Here is a 12,664-nt window from a genome sequence, read left to right on the forward strand (position 1 = left end):
AGGGTGGAGAAGGGAGAAGTCTTTGAATAGTGCTACAAAGTGGGGTCTTTATCACAAAAGAAAACAACAGAACAGAGCATCCTGATGGAAAAGGTCAGTGTTGTAGCCAGCTGACTGTTGATTTGTTTGTTTGTTGGGGGAGTAAGGGTGATAGGTTGGGAGGAGCAGGTAACTGGGAGCTTAAGGAAAGGGATAGAGATACATAATATCATTTCTGGGGTTTTTCATGAAATTCTATTCAGCATTCTAGGCCAAAATTTTAAAAATGTGTTAGAATTTGAGAAATGAAAAATGAAAGAAATGGTAATACATTTTTTTGATTAACAGAAAGAAAGGTTGCGTCAGAAGGAAGCCAGTGTAACCACCAACTAAAGTGGAGGCACCGGAAGAGGATAACAGTGGAGACGTCATGGGCCTTACATACTCCTTGGTGATGGCAGTGGTGCGGGACGTTCTTGGAAGATGTGTTAACTAAGTATCCGTTCTACTCATCTCTTTCTGAGGTCATCTACAGAAAGTGTTCCGTGCCTTCTTTAAGAAGTCCTTTATTAAGCCACAGGATCAACGAAAAGCTATTTAAGAGGCCCTTGCAGAACATTTGATAGTTGTTTCTCATAGAGGTCCAGAGTCCACTCTAAGACCAGAAGAAGTACCAAGATTTTCCTTTTTTTTTTTTTTTAAGCTCAGATTTCAAGCTTTATAACCCCAGCTTGGATGACAAGTATGTCCCCCTGGGACAGAAGAATAGAAGGACCTTTTATGACCATTACTTTGGGAGAGTTGAAGACTTGGTCTTTATGTACTGTTATTTTGATTATTGCTCTTAACTTTGATCATGTTGAGCAAGATTCTGTAGCATCTTTCTCACCAAAAATGTTGCAACTTACCAAAATTAATTTTGAAGAAGTCGAAGACAACCTATTTCCCGATAGAAAAAAATGATTTTGTTATCGTTGTTCATATGATAGAAGGAAGAAAAAATGGAATTGCACAGGGCTAGAGAAGGAAATAAATATCCATAAACTTCATCCTAGAGAACAAGTTAGGGTGCAAAGAGTTATCAGCCATTAAGTGAGGCCCATTGTTTCGTGTTTATCCTGGGCCAGCTGAGATTCTGCACCTCAGGTCCCAGAAGAAGCTGTAATTCCTGAGCAGGAGCAGCCTTGGGGTCAGAGTCCCTGCTTAGACAAGTGACACAGTAGCAGAGCACCTTTCACATTTCGAACCATTTGTGAATGGGCAATGTCTTGTTCTTATGCAGCCAAGTTCTACATCACCTGCTGTCACTATATGGCTGGACCCCTCCTATCACCTCCAGGAAGGAGAATACATGCAACTCACAACTTTCTATCACAACTGGCTGACAGGCATGTGACAGAGCATGAAGCAAAAGTCCTTGATGTTGAAACATTTAAGGGCAGGAAAAACATTCTTTACATCAAAATGAAAACATCCAATTTTGTTAATACAAAACTTGCAGTGGAATACTACGTAAGGTCAGCCTTTTCCAACCCCGGCCACTGAGTCACAGAGGAAAACCACGTGGGCCTCTCCAGGACATTTTTGCCCTCAAACCACCTTCCTTTGAATCTGTCTTATGAAGGGAGAGGAGAGACGATTGAAGCTGGATTGAGAATAAGATCAAAGATGGCCATTCTTAGGCCTGGAGAGAAGAGAGGCCCAAATGTTTCTCTGACAATTGGTGGAAGACCATCTAGAGATGAGCAAGAATCTTAAATTCCTCCCTGATCCAGCCTCCACGTGTGGGCTTCCCCTTGCCCCAGCATCTTTTCAGATCCCTTGAAGTTGCCAGGTACCTGAGGGTCTTCCCAGGAGGGGCTGCCAGCCATCAGCCCCCTCAGGGATACCCCTGTAGTAGGTTTAGCTAATGAAAACAGCATCATACCCTAATATGGTGCCAGCCGTGGGAATCAAGAATGCACAGGTGGGCTCAAACCACGTCACAGAAGCCATACCCATGCAGGTGCTAACCACCTTTTCTAATGGTTCAGAAGGAATGAATACAGTAGCATGGTTGGATTTTTTTTTTTAATTCAAAATTAAGGAATGAGACAAGCAAAGTAGAAAAGCTGATGAGATACTTACATGACTCAGAAGGCTTGAAGTTCACTATGAGCAGGAAGCTTTCCGTGCTGCTTTATTATAGAGTTTCTCTTCATTTTCACTTAAGTGCAAAAAAACCCAAGGGAATTCATCAATTTAAAATAAATTCCACTTACAGCCATCTGTGCTCCATTCTTACGGTGTTATCGTGCAGAAGAAAAGCACTGGCCTTGCACATGCCAGGGAAATCAGCTCTGAGTTCAGCAAGGCCACCAGAAGTCTAGATCCTTCTGGATCCTTACAGACTTGAGGGGATTGAACAGCAGGAGCTTTTTTAGGGGGTCACTGTAGCCCACTTCCAGTCTCTAAGTAAGATGCCACAGAAATGACTGAAAGTAAGCAGGACTGTCACTGTAGACATGTCAGCCTTCAAAGGACACTGTCTTAAGGAACCATTGCTGAAGAATAATGAATAGAAGCATTTGAGAGTTAAACAAACGCAGCCCACTTTGGATTTCATCCTAGTGATGAATGGACTAACACTTTGCAGTAAAATGCCTATTAACCTATTTCTAAAGAGCAAGGTTGTCTACGTCTTGGGAAAAATCTAATAATTATGACACACCAGTGAAATGTGTTACATTAGTGTTTTTAGACACTGCGGCAGAATCTCCATTATTCTCACCCAGTTTAAGCCCTGTATTATAGCCCTGAGTTGCCCCCTCCCAACTCCACCAAAGTACTACATTGTTGACCCAGACTTCATTTCCAACTCAAGTTGATGCTCAGTAAAGGTTAATGAGAATTTGCTCAAGGCTCTTGTTTCCCCCTCTCTTCTTGCTAACTTGTCTCCAGATATAATCTTATTTCATCAGCTGTCCAACTACCAAGTCATAAAGAAGGGAGTCTTAGCCCCACTGTGGCGTGTTCTGCACATCCTCAAAAGACTTCCGTTTTCACTGAAAACAAATCTATGAGCAAGAGGGAAAGGCTAGTAACAGTTCTCCTGTTTGCTCACAATCGCGCAAATAGGATTTTGGGGTCTACCAATGCGATAGATCTATTCTAACATCAGTACTTTTATAGTCCTGCAATTCTGTAATTTCCTCGACGCAAATAACATGCCCTACTGTCAGCTGTATGTATAATTTTCAAGAGTATATGCATTAAGAAAAAAGGACTTCCCTTTAAAGAAACAATCTAAGATACTCTTAGAAAGGCAGAAACTTTTAAAATGGGAAATTGAATAATTTGTAAGAATCTTTAGAGAAAACATTTCATTGATTCATGATAGTCTTCTCACTAAGTTTTAATTTAGCCCAGCATGAGCAGCAGGAAGTGTTTAGGGATTGTGTTTAGGCCTAAAAACTAAGCACTGGCGGGGGGCACCTGTGGCTCAGTGAGTAGGGCGCCGGCCCCATATGCCGAGGGTGGCGGGTTCAAACCCAGCCCTGGCCAAACTGCAACAACAAAATAGCCGGGCGTTGTGGCGGGCGCCTGTAGTCCCAGCTGCTCGGGAGGCTGAGGCAAGAGAATCGCGTAAGCCCAAGAGTTAGAGGTTGCTGTGAGCCGTGTGACGCCACGGCACTCTACCTGAGGACGGTACAGTGAGACTCTGTCTCTAAAAAAAAAAAAAACTAAGCACTGGCCTGCACTCCCAGAACCTAAGGGAAGTCAGTCACATCCTAGTACCAGTAATCAAAGCTAACAGAAATGTTAGCGATTTCAAGTGCTTTAGGGCTTAATTTTCTTAGCAACTCCCTGGCCTCCTAGATGCTGCTTTCTAAAATGCATTTGATCCACGCAGTTGTCTTCATTTAGCTTATAAGATTGGGAGTGATGGGATGAGGAAAAATAGACAGGGAAGGAGAGAAAATTTTGAATGAGGCCGGTGCAATGCTGATGGAGTGCATCAATAGGGAGCTGGTGGGTTTTTGCTGTGGTTGTACCATGGGCAACTTTGCAATGGAAATTCAATTCATTGTTCAGGAATGTGAGTGGCCTGTATCTTGTACTGGTAAGTGTCAGACAATGTACTAGAAAAGCAGGTACCCCGGTAAAACCATTCTGGGCTTGGTTTCATAACTCTACCAATCTCATATCTATGGGGCTGTTTGTCCATAAACTTTCCAGTTCTGTCCATGCTTGTTCAAGGTCATTTACGCAATCTAGCTTCATTTCACGTCTCTCTTTTCAATATTGCTGCTTCAGCCTCCTTTTCCTTCACAGCCAAATAGCTAATTTTTTCCCCTACTTTACATTTTCTTCCAGCCCAGCTTTTTTCATCTCTCTGCATCACAGACAACCTGAAGTCTCCTTAGGCCCTAACTCCATCCCCTCACACCCCATGCTCCATTCCTCAGCCATTTGGACAAGGAACTCCACTGTCACCAAGGAGCCCGTGTGAGACACTCTGCTGTGACTGCCTCTTGTTAATGTCAGCATCACCTCATCACTTGGGCAAAAAGGAAAATCCATAAAAGAGATGGAAAATACACTTCTTTTTCATTTTATTTTACTTTATTTTAAGCAGGTTGGGGTGGGGATTGGTCATTCAAGTCTTTCTCAATTTCTCATAGATTTTACATTCAACCATCTAATCAGGGGTCATTATTTTGATAAACTTAGAAATCACATCAGGTCACCAGCTATGATACATAAGACTATATTGTTGAATCACAAGTAAATTTCTGTGCTTCTGGGCAAATTGACTTATTTCTGTACAGACAGACATTTTAATCATAAGGCTTTTTATTGCCTCTCCATCCCGACTTTTACTCATGAGTCAAGCATCTACCCCTAATTTGAATCAGGAGGTGGCCACTTTGTGGTTATTTTCAGATTTACAGTCACTGTTACACTCTTCAAAGCACTTAGCAAAAGCATATGCATGTCCTAAATAGTCAATCATTTTACCTGGTAAAATGTTGGCTTTTCTGTTTATTTATTAGACCAATATGTAGAGATGATAATCTGAAAGGCTTTTAAGCAATAACAAAGACAGTTTTGGAAAGGAGAAGGCACTTTAAAGACATGAAACCTTACATGCTCTTGGATATTTTTAAACGTAATAAGCTAATTGGATTCAGGTATTTTTTTTCCTGTTAAATTTTTAAAATATTTCTAATTTGCATATTTAATTTTGTCAAAGCTGAGAAATGCTCATGAGTTGAATTTGTAAATGTCATTTGTAACCAAATGAAGTATTTATTTTTAAAAAGAAAAAGTGAAGGAACCAATATTGATTTGTACATAATGCAAATATGTGTGTGTGTTGTATACTATATATGTATATATTTTTTTTCCTCCTTGACACTACTTGGTCATCATATCAAGGGTATTTTTGTACATAATACATATTGGTTAGAAGCTGTAGATTATCCAAAGAATTCTATCTCTGTGATTATATTTATCCTGATGTGTTGATACCTCTGTTAATTTAAGAGATAGAACTATATTTTTTGGAATTTGCAGAGAAACGCATTTATGGCTTTCAATTGTAAATATGCTAAGGGTATTTTAATAAATCTGGGTTTCATGTCCATCTGGTGTGCAATGAAGATTTGTTTTCAGGAGGCATTTAAAGCAGTATCTGAACAGTACTCTAATGTAGAATATACTAGTCATTTCCAGCTGATATCACCACTCAGGTACAGTATTACTATAGAGCTACAAGCAGGGTCTCAGTAAGTCCATCATTTATATTTCCTCTTTCCTCCCTGTCCACCTAGCAACCAGAGGGCAATCTGGCTAGGGTAGCAAACAACAGACAAACCCAGCCTGGCATTGTCTCAGTGAGGCGGTCAAAAGCAATGTGGCCTAAATGTAAATTGCCCAAGGAAAGAGGCCACACAGGAATTGGTGACTTCAGGTTATTGGTTGAAAACAAAATACTAGGGAAAGAAAATTGAAACATGCAGTGTATGTATTCTGGTGCTAAGAACAAGGTTACAAGGTTTTTTCAAGGAATGATATGAAGCATTCAGGTATTATTAAATCTTAAACACATAGATCATGTATACATTAATGCATTTATGGGGTACAATGCTGATTTCATATAGAATTAGGGATGCTTACCTCACACTGGTTAATATAGTGTGGCGGTGTGAATTGTATTTGTTCCCGTTTTGTTGTTTACTTCAAAATAAGATATGTGCAGTGTGCATAGGAATTTGTTCATAGTTTGTTTTTTTAAACTATAGTCCAGCCCTCCAACAGTCTGAGGGACAGTGAATTGGCCACCTGTTAAAAAAAGTTTGAGGACGCCTGGGTTAATATACACCTCATCTCATTTACTTAGTTATTGTGTTAAGACATTTATACTCTATACTAATAGATCCAACATGTACCCTTGCGTTATGCACCATTCGTATGATCCCACCATTCATTCTCCCTTGATCTGACCTCCCCACTCCCTTCCCATCCCCCCTCCCTCCTTCATCTTGGGCCATAGTTGTGATCTATTCTTCATATGAAAGTGTAATTGTAAATTAGTTTCATAATAGTACTAAGTACATGGGATATATTTTTTTCCATTCTTGAAATACTTTACTAAGAAGGATATGTTCCAGCTCCATCCATGTAAACATAAAAGAGGTAAAGTCTTCATATTTTTTAAGGCTGCATAATATTTCATGGTATACATATACCACAATTTATTAATCCATTCATGGGCACTTGGGCTTCTCCCATGACTTGGCTATTATGAATTGAGCTGCAATGAGCAATCTGGTGCAAATATCTTTGTTGTAAAGTGATTTTTGGTCTTTTAGATATATACCTAGTAGAGGAATTGCAGGATCAAACAGCAGGTCTACTTTTAGATCCCTGAGTATTCTCTATATTTCTTTCCAAAAGGGACATGTTAGCTTTGCACTCCCACCAGCAGTGCAGAAGTGTTCCCTTTTCTCCACATCCATGCCAACATCTGTAGTTGTGGGATTTCGTTATGGGAGCCAGTCTCACAGGAGTTAGATGATATCTCAAAGTGGTTTTGGTTTGCATTTCTCTGATGATTAAAGATGATGAGCATTTTTTTCATGTGTCTGTAGGCCATGCAGCTGTCTTCTTCAGAGAAGCTTCTGTTCAAGTCCCTTACCCACAATGAAATGGGATCACTTGTTCTTTTCTTATTAATAAGTTTGAGTTCTCTATGGATTCTGATTATCAAACCTTTGTCAGAAGCATAACCTGCAAATATCCTCTCCCATTCTGAGGGCTGTTTGCTTACTTTACTTACTGTGTTCTTGGCTGTGCAGAAGATTTTTAGTTTGATCAGATCCCAGTAATGTATTATTGGTGTTGCTTCAATTGCCGGGGGATCCTCCTCATAAAGTATTCTCCCAGGACAGTTTCTTCAAGTGTTTCTCCTGCACTATCTCCAAGAATCTTTATAGTTTCATGTCTTAAGTTTAAATCTTTTATCCAGTGAGAGTCAACTTTTGTTAATGGTGAAAGGTGTGGGTCCAGTTTCAGTCTTCTACAAGTCATCAGCCAATTCTCCCAGCACCATTTGTTAAATAGGGAATCTTTCCCCCAATTTATATTTTTGATAGGCTTACCAAAGGTCAAATGATGCTAAGTGTCTGGGTTCATCTCTTGGTTCTCAATGTGTTTCTTGAATCATTCATTCGATGCTCCTGAGGGCCCACGTACTCTTTAGTTCTAGATGTTTGCTGAAATGTGCCCTGTTATGTACAGCAATGTTTAATGAAGAGGCCTAGTTATTATCTAAGAAGACAGTCCATCACTAGGAAGTTTTTCTAATCATAGTTTGTGAGCTGCAAAAATCTTCAGACATTGGAGAAAATCTTAGTAAAACTGCTGAAGTTCAGGGAACTTGCTGAAAATCACACTCAGTGCTAATGTAACACTTCCAAGGCTAGAACCCAGATCTCATGACACCAAGGCCAAAGTCCTTCTGACTGCTCAATTCATTCATTAAATCAAATTGTTTTCTTCAAAATACTCCACTATGGAGAAATATTTTAGAACTGTTTGAAAAGTCTAAATGCTGCTCACATTTGGTAGAAAACATTACTTCGTATCAGGGTTGTATTCTGAATTACAGCACCTCTGAGAAGATGGAGACCTGGGTATCATAAGGACCTAGGAAATAATACCAGTCCATCTTAGGAAGAATCTACTTCCTGAGATATACTCTGCTTTCTTGAACTATTAAAGATATATTTTTGTCTATTCTTTAGTTCATGTGGCTGTAGTCCAGCAAACAGACTATCTTAGTACACTTGTACTCCTTTAACAGAATACCAGAGACTAATTTATAAAGAGGAATGTGTTCACTCACAGTTCCAGAGGATGTGAAGTCAATAGCAGGGCACCAGCAGCTGGCACAGGCCTTCTTACTGCATCATCACACAGCAGAAGGCAGAAGGCCAAAGAGGCAAAAATAGCCAGGCATTGTGGGGGGCACCTGTAGTCCCAGCTACTTGGGAGGCTGAGGCAAGAGGATCGCCTTTCCTGTCATAATGACATTAATCCCACCTGTGAAGTTGGAGCCTTAATGCATGACTTGATCACTTTTTTTTTTTTTTTCAGAGAGAGAAAGAGAGTCTCACTATGTCACCCCCGGTAGAGTGTTGTGGTGCCACAGCTCATAGCAACCTCAAACTCTTGGGCTTAAGCGATTCTCTTGGCTCAGCCTCCCAAGTAGCTGGGACTACAGGCACCCACCACAACACCCAGCTATTTTTTTGTTGCAGTCATCACTGTTGTTTAGCTGGTCCAGGCCAGGTCTGAACCTGCCAGCCTTGATATATGTGGCTGGCACTGTAACCACTGTGCTACAGGCGCCGAGCCTTAATCACCTCTTACAGGTCTCACTTCTATTTTTTTTTTCTTTCTAAGAGAGTCTTGCTCTGTTGCCCAGGCTAGAATGCTGTGGCATTAGCCTAGCTTATAGCAACCTTAAACTCTTGGGTTCAAGCTATCCTCCTGCCTCAGTCTCCCAAGGACTATAGGCACCTACCACCACACCCACTTGATTTTTTTATTTTAGTAGAGATGGGGTCTCACTTTGCTCAGGCTGGTCTCAAACTCCTGACCTCAAGTGATTATCCTGTTTCAGCCTCCCAGAGTGCTAGGATTACAGGCATGAGCTACCTTGCCCAGCTGAAAGGTCCCATCTTTTAATACTGTTACAATGGCAATTAAACTTCAACATGAGTTTTAGCAGGAGCAACCATTCAAGCCATAGGAAATGCCACAAATTCTTGAGGCTCCAGCTGCCCACTTTTACCTTGCTGTGATTGTTTTCATAGAAAGAGAAGGCTTCACAGTTGGCTTGCACTGGCCCTACCTGCCATACTTGGCTTGAGATGCCTCTGAGTAGTCTAAATCTTCTCAAGGTGACATTTGCTTCATGCCCATCATTGTATGATGATAAATGATAAGAAATGTTAATTAGTTTCAATGTAACAAAATACTCCATGATTTAGTGCATTAAAGCAACAACAATCCCTTCCTATTTCTCATCATTTTTGTTGATCAAGAATTTGGGAAAGGCTCCGCTGGGCAGATCTCACTTGGAGTCTCTCGTAGGTTGTAATATGTCAGTTGAGTCTGTTATCATCCTAGATTTGGAAGGCTTGAGTATGACTGAAGTTGCACTTACAAGATGGCTGACTAGGCTGGCAATTTGGTGCTGGGTCTAAGCTGGAGGCCTCAGTTCCTCTCTAAATGGGCCTCCTACGTGATGCAAGGTGAAACATAGAATGCCTTTTTTGACCAATACATGCAAGTCATACAAATCATTTTCATCATGCTGCACTGGCTAAGGCATTTATAAAAGTCTGCTAAGATTGGGCAATGGGAAACTAGATCCACTATTTCTCACGTATTGATGGAAAAGTGTCAACACTGCATTGGAGGAGTATGTAGAAAATAGAATATACAGTGGTAAGACCATCTTTAGAAAGTACAATCTTTTGCAGGAGCTTGACCCATTTTATTTTTTTCCTAGTCTTCCTCCTCTTTCCCTTTCGTCTTTTTGCCCTAAAACTAAGTTTTAGATTTCTTTTCCAAAATGTTCCATATTTCCTTTCCCAAGTCTTCCCTCCCTCTGCCTATCAAAGCACAGATATGTTTGTCTTGCTTCTCTGAATAATGTAGTGATTTTCAACTGGTGTGTCATGAGAGGGGCTTAGGTGTGCTGCCAAAAAATTTAAAAATCATTATTTAAATTATTTTCAAAAGAAATTCAAAGCATAATTATTCTTTTTTTGCATTTTTTTTGATCAACATAATTTAAGTATGCCACAGAAGTTTAATTACAGGTTCAAGTGTGCTGTGAGATTAAAAACAAAATGTTGAAAACACTAGAATAGAGGCATTTTTTACTTTGAAGAAAGAAAGATGTATCCTAACTGGTGGAGGATAAACTGACTTTATAGTTTGACTTTGTAAACCTGATGAAGGAAAGGACTCAAAGGGGACCCTAGGATTTTACTCCAAAACCACAAGTCTGTATTTCTTATCCTATGAGTTGGAGAGGTACTGATCCCACTGAAGCTCTGTCTCAGCCAGAAAGTAAATGAAGTCGCTCAGTGGCTTAGCATAAGACTTCTTTCAACTATTAAGGACCTTGGAATTAATGAAATATTAATATTATTCAGCCTTAAAAAGGAATGAAATTCTGACTTGCTACAACATGGATGCACTTTAAAGACATGATGCTGAGTGAAATAAACTAGTCACCAAAGGGCAAATATTGTATGATTCCACCTACGTGAAGTGCCTAGAGTATCACAATCAAAAATCATAGAGGCAGAAAGTAGAATGGTGGTTGCCAGGGCTAGAGGAAGAGGGAATGGGGAGTTATTGTTTAATGCTTTAATGCTACAGTCCCCAACCCCCAGGCTAAGGATCAGTACTGGTCTGTGGACTGTAAGGAACTGGGCAACACAGCAGCAAGTGAGTGGAGGGCAAGTGAGCAAAGCTTCATCTGCATTTACAGCCATTCCCTATTGCTCACATCAGTGCCTGAGCTCCACCTCCTATCAGATCAGCAATGACGTTAGATTCTCACAGGAGCGTGAACCCTACTGTGCACTGGGCATGCAAAGGATCTAAGTTGTGTGCTCTTTATGAGAATCTAATGCCTGATGATCTGAAGTGGAGCTGAGGTGGTGATGCTAGTGCTGGGGAGCAGCTTCAAATACAGATTATCATGAGCAGAGAGGTTTGACTACACAGAGAACATAATAAATCAGTTGCTTACAGACTCACATCAAAACCATTCTCCCCTACTCTCTGGAAAAATTGTCTTACATGAAACAGGCCCCTGGTGCCAGAAAAGTTGGGGACCACTGGTTTAATGGGTGTGAAATTTCAGTTTGGGAAGATAGAAAGTTCTGGAGGCGGATAGTGGTAACGATTGAACAATGTGAATATACCTAATCTCCATAAAGTATATACTTAAAAAGGGTTAAAGTGGTCATATGTATATTTTACCACAATAAAGAGATAATTTGGTATGTATAGGGCCTTCTATACACTAGGTGCTATACTAAGCATCTTATGTGTATAATTTTGATTAATCCTCATACATGGGGTCAAGTGCGGTGGCTCACACCTGTAATCCAGGCAATCTGGGAGGCCAAGGCAGGTGGATTGCTTTGAGACCAGCCTGAGCCAGAGTGAGACCCCATCTCTAAAACTAGCCAGGCATTGTGGTGGGTGCCTGTAATCCCAGCTACTCAGGAGGCTGAGCCCAGAGAATCACTTGAGCCTGAAAGTTTCATGTTGCTGTAAGCTATGACACCACGGCACTCTACCCAGGATGACAAAATGAGACTCTGTCTCAAAAAAAAAAAAAATCCTCATACATGTAATAATACTGTAAAATAAAGATTACTGCTTTACAAATAAGAAAACTAAAGCTTGGAAAAGTTGATAACTTTCTTCCCATGTAATTCATAAGTGGAGAAACCAGGATTAAGACACACCAAAGAGACACTTCCAGCCACTATCTTTAGCAAGATTAAGTCAAGTGAGAGAGTGAGAACCAATGTCAAGCATCAGTAATGAAAGAAGGGACATACACTAAAAAAAAGGGCCCATCTTTGGACATACAGGATGTCCCCAAAGTCTCTATATGTAGGGAAAATAGGAAATTGTAGCTAAACGTACCTTTATTTACAAAATATTCATTACAAAATTTTACAAACAGTTGGCCAACATGTAAGGAATATTTTGTAAAATTTTGTAACAATCTACAATACCAGTGGCCTTTAGAGAAATGGAGAAAAGATGATTTTTGCAATAAATTGTTCTGGGAAAGTATTATGTTAATATAAGAGAAAGAAAACTTGACCTCTAACCATTATATGCATAAGTGTTGGTTCCAGGTACATTGTAGATCTTAATGTGAAAGACAAAGAAAAGCAATCCAACTTTTAGAAAACTCTACTTATGATATGGGAAAGGGAAAGATTTTTTTAAAGGACACAAAAAGTTACCAGTCATAATGACTGATGTATTTTACTATACAAAAGTTAAGATCTTTTCATCATCAAAACATATCTTTAAGAAGCAGAATGGAGAAGATTTTGCTACACAGTTCTCATAATTCCTGTCAGAG

The 12,664-nt window shown here is 40.0% G+C and overlaps 1 protein-coding gene across 2 annotated transcripts in view; it reads left to right on the forward strand.

Annotated features, from left to right (window-relative positions):
* Positions 1 to 3,505, forward strand: part of FMN1 (formin 1) — a 417,492-nt gene extending 413,987 nt beyond the window's left edge. For both annotated transcript variants that reach the window (XM_053594041.1, XM_053594043.1), the window contains one exon: positions 328 to 3,505. In XM_053594041.1, the coding sequence (XP_053450016.1) occupies positions 328 to 372 (45 nt within the window). In that variant the 3' untranslated portion in view covers positions 373 to 3,505. The remainder of the gene's footprint in view (positions 1 to 327) is intronic.
* Positions 3,506 to 12,664: the final 9,159 nt, after the last annotated feature.

Source organism: Nycticebus coucang, chromosome 6 (genome assembly GCF_027406575.1).
Source record: "Nycticebus coucang isolate mNycCou1 chromosome 6, mNycCou1.pri, whole genome shotgun sequence".
In the NCBI taxonomy this organism is placed as follows: Eukaryota; Metazoa; Chordata; class Mammalia; order Primates; family Lorisidae; genus Nycticebus; species Nycticebus coucang.